We start from the raw sequence: 23,490 nt of genomic DNA on the forward strand, positions 1-23,490 counted from the left end.
TATTTCGGCTAGTGATTGTCGTTTACTTAAACTTGGGTGTTCTTCAGTTTCTTTCTTTTTTTTTTTTTTTTTTTCAAGGGGTGTTGTTCAGTTTGTTTCCGTATTGACGTTTTCCAAGTCGCCGTAATTTATGTTGTTCTATTGCTGCAGTCCTCCATTTTGATTTTTGTTGTCGTTTTCTTGAAACGGTGTCGTGTACGATGTATTGTATTAATTTGTTGTCCCCGTGTCTTTTTTTTTTTTCAACGTTGTCGTTCTTTCAGTTTGTCATTTTGTTGGCACTGTTGTAGTGTTATTCGTTGAGCTAGTCACTGTCGTTTTCTTAAAGTCGTATCGTTTCCAGCCTTTTCTTATAACGTATCAATTATTTTTCAAGTCTTCCACCAAAAAAAAGAGAAAAATTGCTTTTCAAGGCATTTGTCGTAGCTGGTATAAAAATCTTACATGGAATGCTTAATATTGATATCCTAAAGGACAAAACCAACTTTAATTTGGTTTCTCTGTCTTTAATAATCTCTTATAAATTCTAACGTATGACTTAAACATAAAATATTAGCACCAAACAAAATCATAAAATATTAGCCATCGTCTTTGTCATGGAAAACGATAATACATGTAGCTATCCAATATTTTTCTTTCTTTCAAGTACTGAAAAAAGAAGGAATAAGAAAATGACGCCATTGATTCTTGAACTTTTCAATAAATAACACTTCAATTCTTATTTATTTATTTATTTTTTACCATTTACACCATAAACTCGATATTTTTAGCAGATTTGGTCTCATTACAACATTTTATTTAGTGAAAGCTCCTCTAATGGAATTGCCCTTTTTTTTTTTTATAATTAATAGAATTGCTTTATGGCGTTTGGGTGACGTGTAAAACTATACATTAACATGGTCAAGAGAAAAGAAATGCTATTTCAGCCAAAAAAAAAAAATGCTAATTACTTATTTTATTGCAATACGCCACATTATAAAGTCACAAGATATGATGATGAGAACAGCGAAAGAGATGCGCAAAGCCTCAAACATCTATTTGTGTTTTTTTAAACTATACAGACACTAATGTTGATTTATATGACCACATATTATAAGAAAATTCTGACTCCGATGAGAACAGTTTCACCAATAAATGTCATCTCATTTTTTTTTTTTTTTAAAGAAAAGAAAATAGCATTCATCTGCTAATACTTTTCTTGGTGCAGTATGAAAAAAAATACCACAGTAATTAGACTATGAAATAATATGTGCGTTTAGAATTGGCTTCAAAATAATTTTATTTTTAATAAAAAATAAATATGAGATTGTTTTGAGAATCATTCTGAAATTGCGTTTGATTGGTTTTTTAAATATTGTTTTGAGTATAATAAAATAATGAAATCATGTTTGATTATAATTATTAATTAATATATTATAATATTGTTAATAAGTATTAGAAAATAAAAACAGAAAAGTGAAAACAACTTTCAACTATTTTTTAAATTCATTCACAAAAATTATTTTTATTGTTTTCGTTTTCAAAACATTTCCTAAATAAACGTTGTTTCATTTTCAATTTCATTTTTTCTTCCTTGAAAAACGTTTTAAAAACAAAACCAAACGCACCCAATATGCTCTACCTTTTGTATTCAAAGACGTTAGTTGAGTTTAATTAATGCTTGAATTGGGTAAAGGATCCATTAATAGAGATTCCACTTTATAATGAAAATGAATCTCACGTTTGGTTTGAGGATTCAAACCATGATTTGAATCATAGTTCATGATTCATTACAATGTTTTCTCTCATAAAAAATACACGTAAATAAAAAATAATTCTAATCACAGGAGGATTCAAACCATGATTTGAATCATAGTTCATGATTCATTACAGTGTTTTCTCTCATAAAAAATACACGTAAATAAAAAATAATTCTAATCACATGATTTTAATCTATAAATCAAACGTCTCCTTATTATTTAATGCGTTTTCTTGACAGTCTTTTGTATATTGCTCTCAATGAAATGACTTTAGGACCACTTTACCACCTTTTCTAAATTATTTATTTATTTATTTTTAAACACTCACTTTGCACTTGCCATCATCAAATACCTCACCATCACAAGGCTTAGAAAATGATGCTTTTGTCATGAATCATGATAACAAACAATTGTTGTTGAAATAATGCGTGGACATCAATATAAAGATAAAGTGCATTTACTGCAGGGAATGGATGAAAATGACAAATCAAACTGAAAAGTTTATCAGTTTATAAGTATTTAAATTAGCATAAATTCTCCTCTGGAAAAGAAATCAAGCATATATTCTGAAAGAGCTTGGCAATAAGAATTTTTGGGATATAGCTTTGTAGTTTATAAAAATAAGGAGAAGAATCTTTTAGAGACGTAAAACTACTGAAGACTTAATATTATATTTTGTAGTTATCCTAAAAATAATAATAATAATACCATTCGATATTAATAGAGCCAAAAAAAAATATCACATGATAATTTATAATTATTCTACTACAAGAGTGGAAAAAAAAAGTTAGAGCTATATTATATTATATCAGGTCTCATTTGTTTTACTTGTTAGAGTTGAGAATTTAAGTTAAAAAAATGAATTTATATGACTGTGAAAGAAAATAATGTAATAAATTAAATTAAAAAATGAATTCACGTGACTGTGAAAAAAATATTGTAACAAAAATTTATTTTGTGATTTGAACTAGTAAAATAAACGACTTATCAATTTTACATTTTTTTATGCGTGATTGTGATTTTAATCCAATCTAAAAAAAAAATGTATTACTAGGATATTATAAATTTCAAAAAAAAGAAAAAAGAAAAAAAATACTCCACCACCCTTAAAAAAAGGGGACAATTTAAGGCTTTGTTTGCAAAAGAAAACAATGTAAGGGATTAGATTAGATTTATATACGAAAAGGGGGTTAGAAATTTATAAAAGATGAGCCTGGATTCTATTTTCACTGAGAAAATTTTGTCGAGCTCCCTAGGCTCTCTCGTTTTCTCTTCACTCCTCATCTCTTCTCTTCCATCGTTCACTTCTCTGCCCTAGCAGTGCCACCACGCACCGGCGACCTCGGCTCCATTGCCGGCGAACTTCACGGCTGAGCTCTCGATTTCGTCGTCGCATTCTAATTCGCAGCTCCCCCTGAATTTCTTTCTCGGTTCGAAATCTCGCTCATCCTTTTTCGCTTTCTCGGTAAATTTCACTTCCGCCATTTTTATTTTCTTCTGATGATATAAAGCTTGGGTAAGAGAAACGTCGCATGTGAATTCTAAAAGCAATAGAGTGATTTTTGAAAAGAAATTTGGGAACAAAGAAAATGGAACGGAAAATTTTCTTTTGGCGTGGAGAATTTGTTCAAAAAAATCAGCACGCACTCGTATATACTTACACTTACATAAGTTGCCATGAGTTTCAATGTAGTATAAATTAGAGAGAAACTGGAGTAGAGAGTGTGTGATCATAATCGAGCTTGAAGTCTTTTTCTTGTGAGCAGCTAGAAAGAAATAGATTGAAGCCACCAATTAAGGCTTGATATTATTTCTGTGGGGAAACTTTTGATTAATGTTGTGTTCGCTTGACCTTTTTCAGTTCCATAACATTAGCATATTGTGACAGAAGTTGGTTCGTTTAAACAAACCAGTAAAAGTCGTTCAAACTTTTGGTGTGGATAATTGTTCAAGATTTTTCAATCAACATTATGAGAATGGATTATTGCTTCTTGTTAATCAAATAACACTTTTTTTTTTTTTTTTTTTGGTTTTTATAGAGAATTCCCTGTAATGGTGTTGATATGTGACTATTATTAACAATTTTCTGTCTTCATTGATGAAAGGAGTTATACTGGTCTATGTAAATAGCTTTGTCTCAACCATTAATTGATAATAGACAGAATATGTTTCGTCCCTTCTTGTATGTGTTGTATCAATCGCTCAAAAGTAAAAAATAGGACTATCTGTTTTAAGTTAATTGCTGGAAAGCAAGGCTTATGCCTAATAGGTTTTTAAGATATCGATGGGGTAAGTACTAAGATAACTATTGAATTGCAATGGGATGTCTAAAACACATCCAGACATGTTACACTGAGAGGTTAGACTGTGCTTCCCAGGGCCATCCATGGCACTCATTTCGCAGGCAGGTTCATCGTACTGCGTCCAGAGCGAGGTGATACGGAGTAAATCTGGACACAATGCCATTTTTAATATCGGAAGCAATTTGGAGGCATCCAGGGTGAAGGATAATTTTGTTGGTGCATCTTCCTTGTCATGTACTTTTGCTGCCAAGAAGACAAATATTTTGCATCTAGACTGTGCACGGTTAGGCCGGAAACGAGGGCATCATGTGATTGTCGCTGCAAGTCCTCCAACTGAAGATGCTGTTGCTGCAGAGCCACTAACAAAAGAGGATCTCATTGCATACCTAGCCTCTGGATGCAAGCCCAAGGAGAAATGGAGGTGAAGTTTTAATTTATAACAAAACGTAATTTCTATTTACTTTAGTGTCTGTTTATTACCAAGTTTATGCATAAATCAACAAGACCCATTTCACCACTTATACTATTACTGTAAGATGCTATCTCTCCCTCTATCTCATAACACACACACACACGCACGCACGCACACACACTGCAGTTAACTTTGTTATGTCTCAAAATGAAACTTTGTTATAAATATGCTGGGCCTTGGAGCAGCTGCATCAATATTTTCCTCTGCAAGTGTTCATATAAGTTAAACTCGTCTTTTTGTCTGTCACAGTCTGTTATAACGTTTTTCTATCACTGCTATGGAAGGGAGCATGTTTTCTCTATATGTCCTTCAGCTGTCTTCCTTTTCTTGAAATAGTAGATCATTTTGTGGTTGCAGAATAGGGACTGAACATGAGAAGTTTGGTTTTGAGTTTGGCACCTTACGACCTATGAGATATGAACAAATATCAGAGTTGCTTAATGGGATAGCAGAGAGATTTGATTGGGATAAAGTAATGGAAGGTGATTATATTATTGGGCTCATACAGGTTAGATGCTGCTTTTTTCTGACTTTTTGCTTTTCTTTTCTCCTCTCGGTAAATTTATTATCTTGTTGTATATTTAAATGATGGTGTTTGCAAGTTAAGTATGAGAAATGAACTGTTGCAACCATTAAAACAACTTTTACAAACTACTGCTCTATATTGCTGTTTGATTTTTGAGTTATCAATTGATATTGGCCAGGGTAAGCAAAGCATTTCACTGGAGCCAGGTGGTCAGTTTGAGCTTAGTGGTGCACCTCTTGAAACTTTGCATCAAACTTGCGCTGAAGTCAATTCACACCTTTATCAGGTCAGTTAAAACAATCCTACTTTATAATGACGAGTGTACAAACTTATGTATCATGGTTTCTGGTATTTATCATCGTGGACGTTGTTGCCATCATCATCTTTACTCTCAAGTACAACATGTCCAAACTTTTTGGCAATGTGCTTTGCCTTTTGGAATCCCATACCAGAATGTTCTATATGTGTTTTACTTTTAACTTATTGTCTACATAATCTTAAAGGTTAAAGCTGTTGCTGAGGAGATGGGAATTGGATTTCTGGGGATTGGTTTCCAGCCTAAATGGGGACTTAAAGACATACCCGTGATGCCAAAGGTACTACTTATTCCACTTTAGACCATTTTTTAAAGTATACAATGTAGATGTCCCTCCGTACGTTACGGGTTAATGGAGGGCCAAAAATGGGATGGCACTTGATAAAAATTTGGCTCTTCATTGGATTTGTTAATTTCAGATTATATATATATATGTATGTATATATGTGTATTATTTATTTGGACCTTATAATTTTGGAGTGCTGAATAATATGATGGTTCTAAAGAAAACATTGGTCATGCACTATTTTGGAAGCAGAATTCCATAAGTCCTAGACTTCTGCAATTCTAATAATCATTTCTTTTGCTCCGGAGACTATTTATTCACATACTGACAGAGATACCTGGCTCAGGGAAGATATGAAATTATGAGAAACTACATGCCTAAAGTTGGCTCACTGGGACTGGACATGATGTTCAGGACATGCACCGTACAGGTAATTTCAGTTTCACATTTTTTTTTCTTTGGGTAATTTGTGTGTTAAACTCTCCGAGGCTGTCTACTTTTCAAAATATACTGGTGGTATTTAAAATCCGTATTATAAAGTGATGACCAATTTACCATTGGGTGTTTACTTCTGTAGGTTAATCTAGACTTCAATTCAGAAGCAGACATGATCAGAAAATTCCGAGCTGGTCTTGCTTTGCAGCCTGTGAGGAACTTCTGTCATTTTGTTTCCATTGTCAAATTTTCCAACATTATGGAATCTAACCAGTTTTGGTAAATGAAACAGATAGCAACTGCTCTGTTTGCAAACTCGCCATTCACTGAAGGAAAGCCAAATGGATTTCTGAGCATGAGAAGGTTTCTTAACATTATAGTGTTATAATATTGCTACCACCCACGAACAACCCCCCCCCCCCCAAAAAAAAAAAAAAACACAAAGAGCCTAATCTGTGTTTGTTCCATCCTCTTGTTCAGCCAAATTTGGACAGATACTGACAAGGATCGAACTGGCATGCTTCCTTTTGTTTTTGATGACTCGTTTGGGTATATTTTTCTATACTTTCTGGACACTTTAATTTCTTCTTTGAAGTTTAGATTATCTCTCACTAAACCAGTCAGTTTGGTATAATATCATTTTTGTTCTGTTTCTTATGCAGGTTTGAGCAGTATGTTGACTATGCACTTGATGTTCCAATGTATTTCGTTTATCGGAAAAAGAAGTATATTGACTGTACTGGAATGACCTTCCGGGTTTCCTTCTATCCTTTATAGTCTTGTAATTTAATGCTTTCTCTTCTGTGGCTGTGCTCATCTTTGTACCAACATTCTGTTCCTTTGATCTTCTTCCATCTCAACCCATAAATTTTTAAGGCCTGACATGGTATTTGTTATATGTATGCAGGACTTTTTGGCAGGAAAGCTTCCTTGTATCCCAGGAGAACTGCCAACGCTAAATGATTGGGAAAATCATTTGACGACAATATTTCCTGAGGTTAGCTAGTAGCAGTGTGGTCAATTTCATGAAAACCTATTCTCTCCCGTTGCCTGATTTTTCCATGTGTGATCCTTTTCTTCAGGTCAGGCTTAAGAGATACTTGGAGATGAGGGGTGCCGATGGAGGGCCTTGGAGGAGATTATGTGCTTTGCCTGCGTTTTGGGTAGTTAGCTTTACCTTTTTATGCTCAGTTAGTTTTTTTGATTACCTGTATCATACCTAGATGTAATAACTTCAAGCTTACTCATTGAAAATCCTCTGCTTGTGTGGATAAAAGAAACAACTAATTATTCCACTTCCACATGTATCATGGATTTGGTCCTTTTTTTCCCTTGGCTACTTCAAAGCAATTCTATCTTGCTTGCAATTACAGAAATCTTATTATACTAGCTTACTTTCTTTCAGAACGATCAGGTCATTTTGGTTTCTGTCAATTTTCAGGTAGGTTTGTTATATGACGAGGTTTCCCTACAAAACGTTTTGGACATGACAGCTGATTGGACCCCTGAAGAAAGACAAATGTTGAGGAATAAGGTAATGTAAACGGATCCTTTTGGCTTATTGAAAAGAAACTGAGCAAATTTGTGGCATGATGCTTGATACTTTAGGTTAATGCAACTTTGTAAAAGTTGGTTCAAGCTTGATAATGAAGGGATGTTTGCTTGAAGTGATCAGTAGGGTGTCAACGTATAGTGTTGGACGGTTACCGTTATACTAGGCTAGAGTTTTCATTTCTTGACTCATTTTCATTATAATATATTTCATGCCACACTGGTTTAATTCTTACAGGAGACCCATCAAAGATGCAACTGTTGAGTAAGCTGCCATACGGCAGTGATATATGTCCCTTTCCTCTATAATTTTCATTTTTTTTTATTGTCAGTCATCTGCCTCTGTTTTGCACATGGTATACAGTTTTCTGGGTCGTGGACCATGCCAGTGTTGCCCCTTCTTTAATATCACGAACTGTAGAAAATTTTTTTTAGCAACAATATGAATTCTTTAGCAACAAAAACAAAGGGAAAGAAAGAAAGAATAACTGTATGAATTCTATTGCGAGCATGATTGAATTTGAACTCTAATTGCAAACTTTTTTGAATAGGTCCCAAAGACTGGTCTGAAGACACCATTTCGGGACGGATATCTCCGGCATGTTGCAGAAGATGTTTTACATTTGGCAAAGGTGAATTTTTGCTGCTGCTTCTGGCGTGGTTTTATTTATTTATTTAAAGTCCCTTTCTTAATTAGTTCATATGAGAGAAAATTTATCGGTGCAGGATGGCTTGGAGAGGAGAGGTTTTAAGGAGTCAGGATTCTTGAATGCAGTGGCTGAGGTTGTTAGAACAGGTATCCAAAACTTAAGCTGTTTTTATCGTAATTGTATCTCTTCTCTTTAATTGACCTAAGGCTGAGGCTGAGGTTTATAAGTTTTAAACCAGACTTTACATTGCCCTTTCGTCTTGAAAAGCTAAGCCAAAAAGAAAGAAAGAAAGAAAATAGTAAATGTTGTGTTGGGCAATAGTCATGCATAAACACAATATACACTGGCATGCAATTTGGACTTCATTTTCACTACTTTTAATTTTTGGCAGGTGTCACTCCCGCTGAGAAGCTACTGGAGCTATATAATGGAGAATGGGGACAGAGTGTAGATCCTGTTTTTGAGGAGCTACTCTACTAAGGTCAATAAGATTCTTGTGCGCTTCTGTAGGGACCTTTTGTGTGTAGACCTCATTGATTTTCAGGTGTAACCCTTGTTTCTATTTTAAGCTGCTTTTGATTTGTGGTTAGGCTAGAGAGAGATGCATCATCTCATGGGAATAAAATGTAAAGTAAATACTAAATTTTACCCTTACTCCAAGGCTTCTCATGCAATGGTCATTGATGAATATGCGGAGATACGTTCTTAGATTACAAAATAAATGACTATTGAGTACCCAACCCTCAAAAGATTTTGATCCAAACTTCTCCAACATTAGAAGCTGGTCATATTGGCTTGTGCCAAAATAAAATTCAAGTTGGAAGATAACACTTTTTTGTACTGTTTCGGTTTTTCCTTTATCACCTTGAATTCTTTGTTTGATCAGAATTTTACTGGTAGTTTCTTCTCTTGGTTTTCCTTCACCTCTCTCATGACTGTTTCCTTGCCCTACCTAATGTCATGTGACCATCAATAGGTGCCATGTGCTTTTGTTTCGCAAATCAGCAATGTGGTTACTATCATGAGACAGAGATAGCCATATGATTTGCCTGAATCATGTATTTGTCCATGCTTATTTGTTCTATTAGTATTCTCTAAGTGGTCCTGGGAATTATTACACAAGTTTTGTTGTGTTGCTTGTGATCAGCCAAGTCTAGAGGGTATTTACATGGTATAATAGCAGGTGAAAGAGGTGGAGATTCTAGGGGCTGGCATTTTGTTTAATGGTTTTGATGGGATGGTGGTCAGATGGAGGGTGGCTTCTATGAAGGGAACATACCAACATTATGTGGTCATAATTGAGATTGGGACTGTTCATCTGATGCCACTGACTTATTCTCCTGTGCATTGAAAACAATGCTCTAACAAAACAAAACTTATCACATTTGTTTGTGTGACATACACATCCCTATCCAATCCCACCTTTTCCCCACCCCCTTTACATTATTATTATCTTATTTGTAGATATTGTTTAGTTGGATTCACTCTCTCGGAATTTCTCACTTTGTAGCAAGTTGCTAGTGAGAGAAAGCGCCAGAAACTGAAGGTATTGGATGATTTCTTTCATTTGCGTAACCTAAGCGATTACTGTTAAAAATAAAAATGACTAGGAATTAGGTAAATGTTGTAGCGGCTAATGTAGAGTCTTAAGGTCATTTTGTGAGTTGAGCCATTGGATTCCAAGTATCCCTCCCTCGTGGGTGGTGAGACAAGGTGACAGGGATATCTCATGCCTCCAATAATTGTGGCTTGCTTCCTCTTTGGTTTTATATTCACATTATAACCCAACATGCATAATTGTGTATTATCCCAACGTACCAAACTTGATCTGGATTTCTCATAAATAATTGCATAATGATTCATGTGGTATAACTACCTTATCTTCATGAACCTGACTATCAGAAATGCCAAGTCAAGTGTTTATTAAATGTTAGGTGATGGTTTTGGCTTTACAGTATACTCTTTCTTTAATGAAATCATGTCCTTTTTTTTTTGTCTTTTTGATAATTGTCCTTGGTTCACTATGTTTCTACTTTACAAGGTAGATGGGTATTTAGGCATTCTTATGTTTCTGGTCAATATACATAAATCAGAAGATCTAAACGGTAAATTAAGGATCAAACTCAAGTACACTTTATGATGATTAACACAAGGGTTTAACCCTTAAAACAACAGGCGGCCTTGATTAAGCTTATATGCTTTCCCATAACTTGTAGAAGTTAATTAGGTAATTTTGTTTCTAGATTCCGGTCGATTATAGTTTGCCATAAATACATCATAATTTTGCCTTTTTGCTGTCGCTGAAAGAGAGGTTGAACTTTTCTTTGTTGTGAGATCTGATCCATACGTTTTGGTTAACTGGTCCAATCAATTATTGCTAGATCACATGTCACAAAAAATCTTTTCAAATCAATCAAACAGCTATGTAATTACTTGGGAGATTAGCATAATAATTGTGAGCTTAGATGAGATTAATTGTAATAGTTGTAAAATTAGTTGAGATAGAATAATCCGTCAAACTAGATTGAGTAATAGCAACCATCGATTTACAGACAAATATAGGTAGCGAAAATATTTTTGATAAAAGCTATTGCCCTTCATGAAGAAATTAGATCTGATCAAATGCAAATGTAGACAAAAGCTAGATTACCAAACAAAGAAAATGTCATTTTTTTGAATCTTATTAATGACAGATGGGGATCAAATTGAAGGATTTGTTGGTAATTTAGAGCTGAAGGTGGCCACAAAACAAAGCTTGCGTCTTGTTGTCACACTCCATATCCAGCTCACTGCTCTTGTTGGAGCTTGACATACCTTCCAAACAAACCCACATGAAATTATTAATTGAAACTTTATTATTTTCTTCCTCATAAGAGAGAGAGAAAAAATCAAACTCTCAACGTCACATCTATCTATCTTGCACCTACAAAAGGCCACCCCAGTTTCATTCTTACTTGCTCTCCCCCACTTCCTCTTCTAAGCTCCTTTAGCCTTTTTTTCTCCTTCAACCTCTCATTCACAAATATAAAATAAATAAATCACACCCCATTTTAAGAAAATGAGAGAAATCCTCCATATTCAAGCCGGGCAATGTGGGAACCAAATTGGAGGCAAGTTTTGGGAGGTTGTGTGTGATGAACATGGCATTGACACAAGTGGAAACTATGTTGGAGAATCCCCTCTTCAGCTTGAGAGGGTGAATGTTTACTACAATGAAGCAAGTGGAGGAAGGTATGTCCCTAGAGCTGTCCTAATGGACCTTGAGCCAGGCACCATGGACAGCTTGCGCACCGGTCCTTACGGAAAAATCTTCAGGCCGGACAACTTTGTGTTTGGCCAGAATGGAGCTGGCAACAATTGGGCCAAAGGGCATTACACTGAAGGAGCTGAGTTGATTGATTCTGTTCTTGATGTTGTTAGGAAAGAGGCTGAGAATTGTGATTGCTTACAAGGTACATATCATGTTTCATCTTTACCTTATTTAATGTTGGCTTTGCTAATACTTTAGGCGACTTTCATCAGATACTAGGAATATACAAGTCCTGAGACCCAAAAGATTATGATATTATTGCTGGTGGTTGACATTTTTGTTTGGATTTTCTGTTGGGAAATTAAACAGGCTGACAAAACTAATAAGAGGAAATTTTCTGAACATGTCACATAGTAAATGTTGTAACTTTTTATGTCACACTTTTACATGAAAATTTAAGAAACATATTCCTATCCAAGTAAAAGCCCCTTTTATGGATCTACTTATGTATGAGAAACGATAGGTATCATGAAAATTTTGCCATGAATGCATGTGTTATAATTTTATGGAATCTGTAAAATTAAAGATTTACTGTTTTATCTAAGTCTTTTCGTCTGACAATATATGTTTTTAGTTTCATGAAACTGATGAATATCATGTTCATGAGACAGGATTCCAGATTTGCCATTCTCTAGGAGGTGGTACTGGGTCTGGCATGGGGACCTTATTGATATCAAAGATCAGGGAAGAGTATCCTGATAGGATGATGATGACCTTCTCTGTGTTTCCCTCACCTAAGGTCTCCGACACGGTTGTTGAGCCCTACAATGCCACGCTTTCCGTTCACCAACTTGTCGAAAACGCTGATGAGTGCATGGTCCTTGACAATGAGGCTCTCTATGATATCTGCTTCCGAACTCTCAAGCTCACAAATCCCAGCTGTAAGTTGAATCTTCTGTTTGTAATTCTGTTTCTTTCTTTAAACCTGAAATTAAGTGATTTTTGAAAGTGCCCTTTTCAATTAGTATACCATAGTGAATGGATCACACACATTCTGAAAAACAGAGAAGTGTAAGTTAACTCGGTTTTCTTCTTGATCAGATTTAAACTTGTTTTAGCCGAACTCTACCTATCAGTATCAACTATGACAAGTTTTTAGAAGTTCTTTGGACACATTGAGGTTTCTCAATTTTTCACAGCATATAACGGCTAATGTTTCGTCACATATATTACTGATTTAAGATATATCTTTCTATTTTTGACCAATTACATCAGTAAGATAACATTACAACGCACAGATTATTATGCAGAGTCCTTATTGGTTGAAAAATCATTGACTTGTTACACAGACCAAGATTAAACACTCAAAGTTAGTTTTAACCATACATATATTCATATAATTCAGAATTAATTATTACACAAACTCTTCATTAGTTGAAAGTTCACTAATCTAATTTGTCTGCAACATAGAATTTGTTACAATATGAATTAACATGGACTGATTTATGAGTAGTAGCGTTCATCTTCACGACCATATATGTGTACACTATTTTTAGCCAATCACATATCCGTATCACTTGAATTGTGAAATAGCATTTTCTTTTTATCCTACATTTATGAATTTACATTAATTCACGTACAGTCGGTGACCTGAACCACCTGATCTCCACAACCATGAGCGGCGTAACGTGCTGCCTCCGGTTCCCGGGGCAGCTGAACTCCGACCTCCGCAAGTTGGCCGTCAATCTGATCCCCTTCCCTCGCCTCCACTTCTTCATGGTAGGGTTTGCGCCCTTGACGTCCCGGGGCTCACAGCAGTACCGAGCCCTAACCATCCCAGAACTCACTCAACAAATGTGGGACGCCAAGAACATGATGTGCGCCGCCGACCCCCGCCACGGCCGCTACCTGACTGCCTCCGCGATGTTCCGTGGCAAGATGAGCACGAAAGAAGTGGACGAGCAGATGATCAACGTGCAGAACAAGAACTCATCGTTCTTCGTGGAGTGGATCCCCAACAACGTCAAGTCCAGCGTCTGCGACATCCCTCCGACGGGGCTGTCGATGTCGTCCACGTTCATGGGGAACTCGACGTCCATTCAGGAGATGTTCAGGCGGGTATCCGAGCAGTTTACCGTCATGTTCAGAAGGAAGGCTTTCTTGCATTGGTACACTGGTGAAGGCATGGACGAGATGGAGTTCACTGAGGCTGAAAGCAACATGAATGATCTTGTTTCGGAATACCAACAATACCAGGACGCTGCTGTGGCTGAGAATGAGGACGAGTATGATGATGAAGAGGCGGAGGAGATGTGAATGTGTATTATATACATATATATAATATACATGTGTTTTTTTTATTTTTATGGCTAATATACATGTGAAGAGAATTATTAGTACGGATGTTAATATTTGTATTTCAATGTTAATAAGGGGGCATATATATGTCCATTCGGTTCTTATTGTATTGGTTATGGATGTATGTATATTTTGAATTGAATTCTGTTGTCATTGCTTAATGATGATGTATTTATTTTCTCAGTGCATTTTTGCTTTGTACTGCAATATTTGTCATTTGTCAGTGGCTTTTTATAATTGTGATTGTTGGTATTCTTTACCTGTTAAGATGTTAGCTCAAAAATTGTGTTTATCTATACAATAAGATCGTGCAGAAACAATCCCACATGAAGCACACTCGAAATATCCAACACACAAAATAAAATATTAGAAACAGAATTCCTTAGTGAAGAAGATAAGAGAAGGAAAGTCTTATCTTCAATGCAAAAGATTTGATAGAAGCAAAAACCAGACGGGCTTTCTTTGGACCTGTCTGAAAGTGTTTTCAAAATAGTTTTGTTTTGTTTTTAGTATGAAAATGAAAATGAAACATTTAGAGATGACTGTTTCTTAAACTGCGTTTAGTTATTTTATTTAGAGATTATTTTGAATGTAAAAAAAAAGTGAAACTATATTTGGTTATATATATTTTTAAAAATATGTTTTTATTATATAAATTAATTACTTCTAATTAATACATTTACTAATAAATAATTGATAATGATTTAGTGGACGTTTAGTTTATAGATTCAGAATTATTCTTGTTTTACATGTATTTTTTTGAGAGAAAAACACTGTAAAGAATCATAAATCATGATTCAAAATCAATAACAAATATAGAAAACAAACATCCCCTTAATAAATATTTTTATATATAATAAAATAACATATTAAATAATTAATAATCATTATATTAGTTCATATTAATATATTACTATGGCATGTTTACTTACCAGGATTGAAGAATGGGAGTGGGGAATGGGAGTCAATCTCATGTTTACTTGCTCTTTTTTTTATCTTGAAATGGGAGTGAGATTGGTGGGCCCCACTCAAATTTGAGATTGAGGAATGGGATTTGTACTCCCATGCCCCCCTTGGGATTGAGACTCCCATTCCTAATATTAATATTAATTTATTATTATACCATTATTTTACTTATAAATACAATTAAAAATAAAATTCAAAAAATAATAAATGCAACGTATATTTATTATTTTAGTACCTAATTATTACACAAAATATTTTAATTATAATTAATTTTAATATAATAAGTACACTATATTTTTTAAATTAAAAATATTAAATTGATTTAAAGGGTATATTAATATTTTTATATATTATAGGTGTAAGTAAACGTATGAATGAGATTTGGTATTCTTTACTTATTAAGATGTTAGCTCAAAAATTGTGTTTATCTATACAACAAGATCGTGCAGAAACAATCCCACATGAAGCACACTCGAAATATCCAACACACAAAATAAAATATTAGAAACAGAATTCCTTAGTGAAGATGAGAGAAGGAAAGTCTTATCTTCAATGCAAAAGATTTGATAGAAGCAAAAACCGGACGGGCTTTCTTTGGACCTGTCTGAAAGTGTTTTTAAAATAGTTTCTTTTTAGTACGAAAATGAAAATGAAACATTTAGAGATGACTGTTTTTGAAACTGCGTTTAGTTATTTTATTTAAAGATTATTTTGAATATAAAAAAAGTGAAACTATATTTAGTTATATATTTTTAAAAATATGTTTTGATTATATAAATTAATTATCTTTAATTAATATATTTATTAATAAATAATTGATAATAATTTAATAGACGTTTAATTTATAAATTCAGAATTATTTTTATTTTATGTGTATTTTTTATGAGAAAAAAATATAATAAAAAATTATGAATCATGATTTAAAATTAATGACAAATATAGAAAATAAACATCCCCTTAATAAATATTTTTATATATAATAAAATAATATATTAAATAATTAATAATCATTATATTAGTTCATATTAATGTATTACTAGTATACTAATAATCAGTATGTTAGTTCATAATTAATATATTATGAAATAATTAAAAACTTGAGATTGCATCTTTCTCCCTCCAGCGATTCGACCCAATGGTTTAATTGAGAGGGAGAGAAAACTCACGAACTGCAGTAGAGAGAAAAAAAATCAGTTGGATTTGCGAGCTTTGTTGGTGGCTGGGATCACGGAGGAGCAGTTGTGTGTGCAAGGCTGGGTTGTCGAGTCGCCTAGGATTGCTGGTTCCCGGAGGAGAAGTTGGGTTAGCGAGACTTGCTGGCGACTGGGGTTCACGAGCTTTGCCAGTGGCGTCTCTTGGGTTCGCGATAAGGGCAAAAGCTGGAGATTAATATTGAAAGAAAGACAACTGTAAACTCAAAGCGATTATCAACAAAAAAAAAAATCTGCAACAAAAATGGAAAATGGAAGTGAAAAGGGGAAAACGATCTTGTATCATTTTCAAAAGCCAATGCAAAGAAAAGAAATGGGAAAGCTAGTTTCTGTCCCGTTTTTAATTAATTAATGCACCAAACGTGTTTTGCAGACTAATTTCATTTTCAGTGCTTCGAAAAACAGAAAAATGTTTTCAAAAACGGTTCTAAACGCGTCATTTATTTTCTTTATTCTTTTTTTTAGTTATAATATTATTTTTATATACTTGCATCCCATTTGGTATTTTCTTTTTTTTAATCATTTTTGGGGGCTTGAAAATTTCACTTTAGTGTTATTTTACGAGACTTATAGGGCTTTTTACAGTAGGACTTTTTTATTAGTACATATTTCTGTGTGGTAATGTGATTCTTTGTTCTTAGGCTTTCTTTATAGCGAGACTCTTTTAAAAAAAAAATCGACCAGTGGAACGTTTTGTTTTAATTGTTGGATTACTTTTTTAATACTTAGATTTATAGATAGACAGTTTTGTGCGACACACTATAAATTTTTAATATAAATATACATAAATTTAATTGTTAAAAACTTTATCTAACAATCATAACAGAATATTTTACCGGTAAGTCTTTTAAGAAGTCTCACTGTAGAGGCTCCCTTGTTCTTATTTTCTATTTAAAATTCTTTCGTTGATTGGTTTCATTCTTAATTGTCAAGTAATGCAAGCCGACTGCCACTTGAATGAATGCTTTCCAGTTCACAACCATTAGTGCTCCTTTCCACCTTTTCCCTCTGTCCTATGTCCAAACATGGTGTTAAAAAAATTAATAATAACAACAATAAAAAAAGACCTTCGATATATTAATATATCGGTAGATTAAATTTTTTGTCCGTCAGATTTATATAAAATCACGTAAAAATTAAAAAGTACGCAAATATAACGATTAAAAAAACTTAATCTATCGATACACCAGACGTACTAAAAAATCTCTAATAAAAACTCATTTTCCCGTTAAAAGATACCATTTTTTTTTACTATTATTATTATTATTATTTTAGAGTTGGGAGAGTATATGATTCAGCAAAATGGAATGTCACGCTAAATGAAGAAGAGAGGGGGCACTTTAATATTTCAAAAATAAGTCTTTCCATTTTAATAATTTATATAGCTATTTATAGTTCATACACAAAAGGATAATAAAAATTTCAACTGTAATGACACGCAAAATGCATCCACATACGGCATACCAATAAACCCAAGAAGAAAACAAAAGAGGAAATAATAACGTTTCATAAGTATCAATTGATTCCGGAATTAAACAAACAAATTTTATCAATAGGCAATATAGCACTCGGAAATGACCAATTTCCATGTCAAACATTGGGCAGCCATGAGAAAAGGTGCTGTACATATCAAATACAAGAATGGAAACAACATCCCCCTATTTATCACTCCTTTCAATGCAAAAGATTAAATAAACTACAGTTGAGTCCTTTACAAAATACAATAATTGGTTACATAAAGCGTCCAAATTATTTCCCATGATTGATGTATATGGAAACAGGTCAGGCAACAACAAACCATTGCAAGTTTTGTCACAAAACAATAATTCAAGCGTCCCCACTTCTCCCACAAAACTGACCATACCAACCCATCCAATAATTGTCGCAAAAGAATGCTTTCAAGATGACAACAAATTAACCAGTCCAAGCATACACAACAAGATAATGACCATCTCTATCCGTAACTCTGAGCCCTGACTTAAGAGTACGAGAGCCCCCTTAGCGTTTTGCCTGAGTATCATGTTCCTCTATGCAATTTTCGGTGCTCATCTTCGGTAAAAGAGAAGTTTGGACCTTCATTCTTTAGCGGTCAAGCAGTTGCATTCTTTCTGCTCTCAAGGTCAGAGCCCTCTTTGAGGGCTACTCGTGCCTCATTCTCCCTTCCTATGGCAAAAAGTGCCGCAGCTTGCAAATAAGATGCGATATGCCAAACTGGGGAGATTACTTGCGCTTGTAATGCATCGTTAAAGGCTTCTTGCGGCATTTCGCTCATGAGATAACACAAACTACGCCTTGCGTAAACCGTTGGGGAAACCATAGTTCCACCCTCTATAAACTGCAAAAGCCAAACCAACAAATTGTCAGACTGATGTCAAACCCGGGATTTAAGTTTCAATCACTAATTCAGGGATATGTATCTTTTTCTATTCTTTATTTTCCAAAATAATTAACCTTGACAAGTTACGTTGACAGTTTGACTAGAAAAGACAATTTTGGAATGCACCCAAACTGTTTAATCTAAAAATCCCAGCCAGGCTCTATGTGAGGAAATATAATGTATGATTTTGAGTGAGACCCAAAATTAAGTTAAAACTGGGTTGCACCCAAATCAACCGGGACAAGATCCTAATGAATTCAAATGAATATGACGATATGTCTTACAACATGCTCATGGATAACATGTGCGCTTTACAAAACCGGTCTGGTATATTTGTAAAGTTCATTCAAGGTCCCTAATACCACATAGCACGACTATCAGGGGCCTTATCGATTTAAATATGTCTAGAACTCTTCATTCTTAATGATTCTTGGTCTGTATGGATTGGTTGCCAATTCCAGACATTAATTGGGATGGTATGCAACTCAAGAGAGTAGTAAAGTATACTTGACCTGGGTGTAACACTCAATTGTAGCTCTAGAATCTTTGTGGCGGAAAGCCACATCACCCTTTTTCTTTGCATTCAATGTTTCCTGCATCTGGTTGGTCCACATCTGGAATGAAAGCTACAAGTCAAGGGGAAAAAAAAAGTAATTACGATAGGCAGGTCATACACAACAAATATCATGTTTTATACAGGTCATTAATGCCATCTGGAGAACAAAACAAAGAGGCTAAATATGTTCACTAGTAGATTTTACGTGCCCATCTCAAGAAATACACAGGTTACACTTATACCCAAAGTCACCTAATTTACACTCTCCCAGCATCCTCATAGTTTTGCTCAATAAAAATCATAAGTCAAGATCTTCAAGAATTGTTATGTAGGCTGTAAACACCAGAATAGCATAAGCATTATAATTATATGCAGTTATTCTATGATATCAGATTTTAACTGGACTTTGCTGCAATGAAGGGATTTTTGTCAAGCAAGTACTAAGTACTATACATGAATATTTTGATCATTTCCTCACTAGTATAATTATGATGTATTTAAACATACCTCAGTAGCTGCACCTTCATCATCCTTGTATCCAAGTTTTTCTAAGATCTCATGTATGGCCGTTAAATCCGTTCGTATACAAGCTTCACCAAGTGGAGATAAAGATAAAGCAGCAGCACCATCCGGGATACCCATCAATACGTGAGAAAGAACCTGAAGAACCCAAAACTCATTCCAGATCTAAAAGCAGTATACAACTTTCAATACAATAACTAAATGTGAATTGGAAATGTTAAAGAAGTTTTGTTCATCTAGTGATATCCACACTAAAGTTTACCATAAAGTCTTTCTATAACATGTCTGTATTCATTATCACGTATTTTAAACAGAGTTATATAAATTCTCATTTTCCATTTAAAAGAGAATTTTGTCGGCTAATAAAACCTGGAATTCAGTATATCTAACTACAGAAAAAGGCAAACCAACCTCAGTGTCCTTCTGGAGAGGAATTAGAGCAGCAACTAGTGATTTTGGATTAGGACGTTCTCGAGGCTCATATTGCAGGCAGCGAGAAGCTAAACGTACCAACTCTGTCCCCTCATCATTTGAAAACTGGCCTTCCAAACAAGAATCTGTCAGCATCTGAAGATTCCTGTCTCGTATTAGGTCGAGTGCCTGAAATATTTGCACATATAGAACATGGAAATTAGAAATTAGAACTCAATTCCCAAAAACAAAAACTAAACAACAAATTAAGCAGGGCATTTTGAGAGTGCTTCAAGTGATCTAAAGCAGAGGGAAACTAATATTATGCACTTAAAAGGTGTAAGAGAAGAAAACCAATGTACATTATATATTTGCACTGAAACAGGCTTAAAACTAATAACACTTACATGGCTTGGAGGAATATGTTTCCCACTGAGAAGGTCAAGCAAAAGGGTTCCAAAACTATACATTGCACTTTCTGGAGTAACTCTTCCTGTAGAAACGAAGATATGTACAGCATTTAGTAATTGATAAATTTAAAACAAATAATCATTGTCAGTAAGATTCATACGCGATTAAGTACAGAACAGACAACATTCACGGAAGAAATCAATTACAAGCTACAAAGATAATTTTATGCTAGACACGCATTAAAAACCAAGAAGAAAGTAAGACAATGAGCCACTGAAAAAAGGAGTAACACATTCGAAATGGCATAAGTTAGCTCCCTGAGATGAATACATGTACCACCATTTGGGTTTAGGTCACCTATTACAGGGTAAGTTCAAATGGGGGAATATCCTACAATAAGCTGTTTCTATATCAATAAAAATTGGTGTAATTAAGCAATTAAATCAGACAATAAGACAAAAACAAATGATTGCTGAATGACAGTAGCAAAACAACAGTCGCAGGTAAACATTGACTTCTTTGCAACTCATACAAATAAATACCAACACGTGTTTCCTGGAAGTTTGATAAAATTTTCCAGATAACTACCTGTTCTTAAATACTCAGGAGGAGTAAATGCCAGATTCGTACTGTAACTTTTCCCATCTCTACTGTTTTTCATCAGACCAAAGCATGAAAGTCTAGGGTTGCCATCCTGAGGTTCAATAAGAGAAATAGCATCAGACGCGACTTATAGAAATGAGAAAAAGGTGAGAAAATGAAAGATACTTACTTCATCAAAGACAACTCTATAAGCATTCAGATCGTGATAAAGGGCACGTCCCTTATTGGTACAATATTCAAGAGCTTGGGCAAGATGTAAAGCCACTCGTAATCGCATTGCCCATTGCATAGGTTGTGTTTCCCCTGGGCACACCAAAAAAAGGTTAAAACTGAATCATGATTTCGTATATTGCCATAATCCAACAAAAACATGAAAGAAATGGGAAAGTTTTTCGTAATAAAATCTAAACACATTAGATCATATTCACTGTCTTTGAGTCACCAATTAGAACATACTGTATTTGAAAACAGACACTGGGAAAAAGCTGACAATTGTGCAAGGGCATCATATGAGTTTGCAAATAAATCAACTTACAATGGAACAAATGCTTTGCTAGTGTTTCATTGGGCATAAATTCAGTAACAAGTAGCCTCTCATCACCTTCGCAGCAACAACCAAGTAAATTTGCCAATCGTTGGTTACGAAGCTGCCCAACAGCCCTTGCTTCATCCTGAAATGATAAAGCTTAACACATCAAAGAGCTTTGATGAAATCTCACACTCCATGAGAAAGAAGAATAACACATCAAAAAAATCCTTAGAAAGCACGCATACAAAGTAATCCTAGCCATAAAAACCAAAACTATAAGTCCATTTCAAAAGAAAAATAAAGCTGAAATTGACATATATAGATGGTTCCAAGAAAGAGATGGAGAACATGGTAAAGTTGACGAATTTGGATCAGCACTAGGAAACTTGAGGACTAGAAATAGTATCAAAAGTTTAACTGATATTCGCTCATACTAACCAAAAACTGCCGAGCATCGGGCCAAGCTGATCTATTGAATCTTTTGACAGCAATTCGTATCTGATTTTCAAGTTTCCCTTTATAGACCACATTTGGGGCTTTTTCCCCGTGTTCAGAAACTATATTCTCCACGGCAAACCCCGATGTAGCCATCCGAAGTTGCTCAATCGTGTATTCGTGAAATGCAGGCAAGTTGAGGTCATTCTTCTCCTCAGTTTCTACAAGTACACAGAAAAGTCAGACATTCTAATTGCACTTCACAAAGCAATAAAAATAAACAAGAACCAAAGTTAACAAGGCTCACCAACGCCCTCGGCCTCAGGAACTGGTCCATTCTGTTCGGAATCTCCACAACACACCGAGAGCTTGGACCACTCACAGCCCATCCCAATCCCAGTATTCTTGATCAAACACTAGCAAGTTCCGCGCTTCAAATACTACTCGGGTTTTTGAACTTCAAAGTCTCCATACACCTTTCACTCTAAATCCAATTTCCTCCCTCTCACTGATACAAGACCCGTCAACGACACATTACTCAAATTGACAACCAAACGAATTGAAAATCTCAAAATGTATGAAAAACCCAAGTCATTTTTGCAATAATTCATCTAGATTCAGAAAATAAAAATAAATCACCAAAATCCTAGACAAAATATGCACTTTTAGAACTTCCCAAATAATTGAAAAAGTACATCAAAAGAAGCAAAAAGCAAGTCAGAAAACAGCAAAAATACATGAATGAATATTCCGCATTTCCGGTGAAAAAGAAAACCACCACACCTTTTGCATCCGATTCCAATTCCGAGTCAACTCAGTGCCAGCAACCGAGCTAGTCAAATTCAGTCCAAAATCCACTTCTCTGCAGCTAAAAAAAAAAAAAAAACTTTATTCACTCAAACAAAAACCACGAGAAACGAAGCGTCTTTAAGCTCAGATCAAAGATCACAACAAGAATTAATAAATAAATAAATAAAAATGGAATATTTATAGTATTCTCCAAACAAAACAAAAGTACAAAGGAAAAAAAAAAACGAGGAAAGAGCTTTGAGAACCTGAACGAATGAACGTCTTCCTCGATTCGGTCAAAGGCCAAGAAAGCGAAGAGTTTCTTTTTTTTTTGAAGTTTTATTTTATTACAATAATTCAGTTGCTCTTATTGAACTTCGAACATATAAATATTATATATGTGTGTGTGTGTATAATTATATAATATATACACACACGCATGTAGAGAACTGGTTTCAGAAAGTGAATCTCTTTAAAAGAGAGACTTTTTGAATCAGAGATCGTATAGTCTTCTTCTTCTTCTTCGTCTCTGTCTTTAATGGCGTTTCTTTGCTTTCTCTGCGCCTGAAGATTTTCGTAACAGCTTTCAGATTTGGATGAGAAATAAATAAAAACAAATAAGAAAATAAAATAATTTAATTTTTTTTTTACAATTTTTCTTCTATATAATTGTTAGAAATTCTTTTATATAAGTTTGTAAGATGACATAACCGTCAAAACCAGTTTTTATTTATTTATTATTAGTAATTTTTGTTTTTATTTCCTCTTATTTCCACCGACATGAGCGAATTTTT

At 34.4% G+C, this 23,490-nt stretch overlaps 3 protein-coding genes across 7 annotated transcripts; 2 read left to right on the forward strand and 1 right to left on the reverse strand.

Annotated features, from left to right (window-relative positions):
- Nucleotides 1–2,913: 2,913 nt before the first annotated feature.
- On the forward strand, nt 2,914–9,041 carry LOC21407027 (glutamate--cysteine ligase, chloroplastic). Of its 3 annotated transcripts, none has more exons than XM_024175371.1 (16): nt 2,914–3,204; nt 4,082–4,463; nt 4,872–5,022; nt 5,219–5,326; nt 5,544–5,636; nt 5,989–6,072; nt 6,220–6,288; nt 6,370–6,440; nt 6,558–6,626; nt 6,740–6,833; nt 6,985–7,074; nt 7,160–7,240; nt 7,519–7,611; nt 8,180–8,260; nt 8,355–8,424; nt 8,670–9,041. In XM_024175371.1, the coding sequence occupies exons 2-16, from the start codon at nt 4,126–4,128 to the stop codon at nt 8,756–8,758; spliced, it is 1,581 nt and encodes a 526-aa protein (XP_024031139.1). In that variant the 5' UTR covers nt 2,914–3,204; nt 4,082–4,125; the 3' UTR covers nt 8,759–9,041. The 3 variants fall into 3 exon arrangements, with proteins under 3 accessions (XP_024031139.1, XP_024031133.1, XP_024031144.1); XM_024175365.1 differs by having other exon boundaries at nt 4,118–4,463; XM_024175376.1 differs by having other exon boundaries at nt 2,914–3,169; nt 4,118–4,463.
- Nucleotides 9,042–11,007: 1,966 nt separating this feature from the next.
- On the forward strand, nt 11,008–14,020 carry LOC21407028 (tubulin beta chain). Its single transcript, XM_010090807.2, has 3 exons — nt 11,008–11,730; nt 12,200–12,469; nt 13,171–14,020. Exons 1-3 carry the CDS (start codon nt 11,337–11,339, stop codon nt 13,842–13,844), a joined length of 1,338 nt encoding a protein of 445 aa, XP_010089109.1. The 5' UTR covers nt 11,008–11,336; the 3' UTR covers nt 13,845–14,020.
- Nucleotides 14,021–17,586: 3,566 nt separating this feature from the next.
- LOC21407030 (probable serine/threonine-protein kinase At5g41260) lies at nt 17,587–23,294 on the reverse strand. Of its 3 annotated transcripts, none has more exons than XM_024175398.1 (12): nt 22,963–23,294; nt 22,691–22,775; nt 22,215–22,415; nt 21,911–22,128; nt 21,479–21,614; nt 21,113–21,246; nt 20,929–21,034; nt 20,337–20,422; nt 19,930–20,118; nt 19,504–19,656; nt 18,953–19,054; nt 17,587–18,398 (listed from the first exon to the last, which is right to left on the reverse strand). In XM_024175398.1, exons 3-12 carry the CDS (start codon nt 22,294–22,296, stop codon nt 18,153–18,155), a joined length of 1,452 nt encoding a protein of 483 aa, XP_024031166.1. In that variant the 5' UTR covers nt 22,297–22,415; nt 22,691–22,775; nt 22,963–23,294; the 3' UTR covers nt 17,587–18,152. The 3 variants fall into 3 exon arrangements, with proteins under 3 accessions (XP_024031166.1, XP_024031160.1, XP_024031151.1); XM_024175392.1 differs by having other exon boundaries at nt 18,953–19,066; nt 22,691–22,769; nt 22,963–23,292; XM_024175383.1 differs by having other exon boundaries at nt 18,953–19,066; nt 22,963–23,292.
- Nucleotides 23,295–23,490: the final 196 nt, after the last annotated feature.

Source organism: Morus notabilis, unplaced genomic scaffold, assembly GCF_000414095.1.
Source record: "Morus notabilis unplaced genomic scaffold, ASM41409v2 Scaffold297, whole genome shotgun sequence".
In the NCBI taxonomy this organism is placed as follows: Eukaryota; Viridiplantae; Streptophyta; class Magnoliopsida; order Rosales; family Moraceae; genus Morus; species Morus notabilis.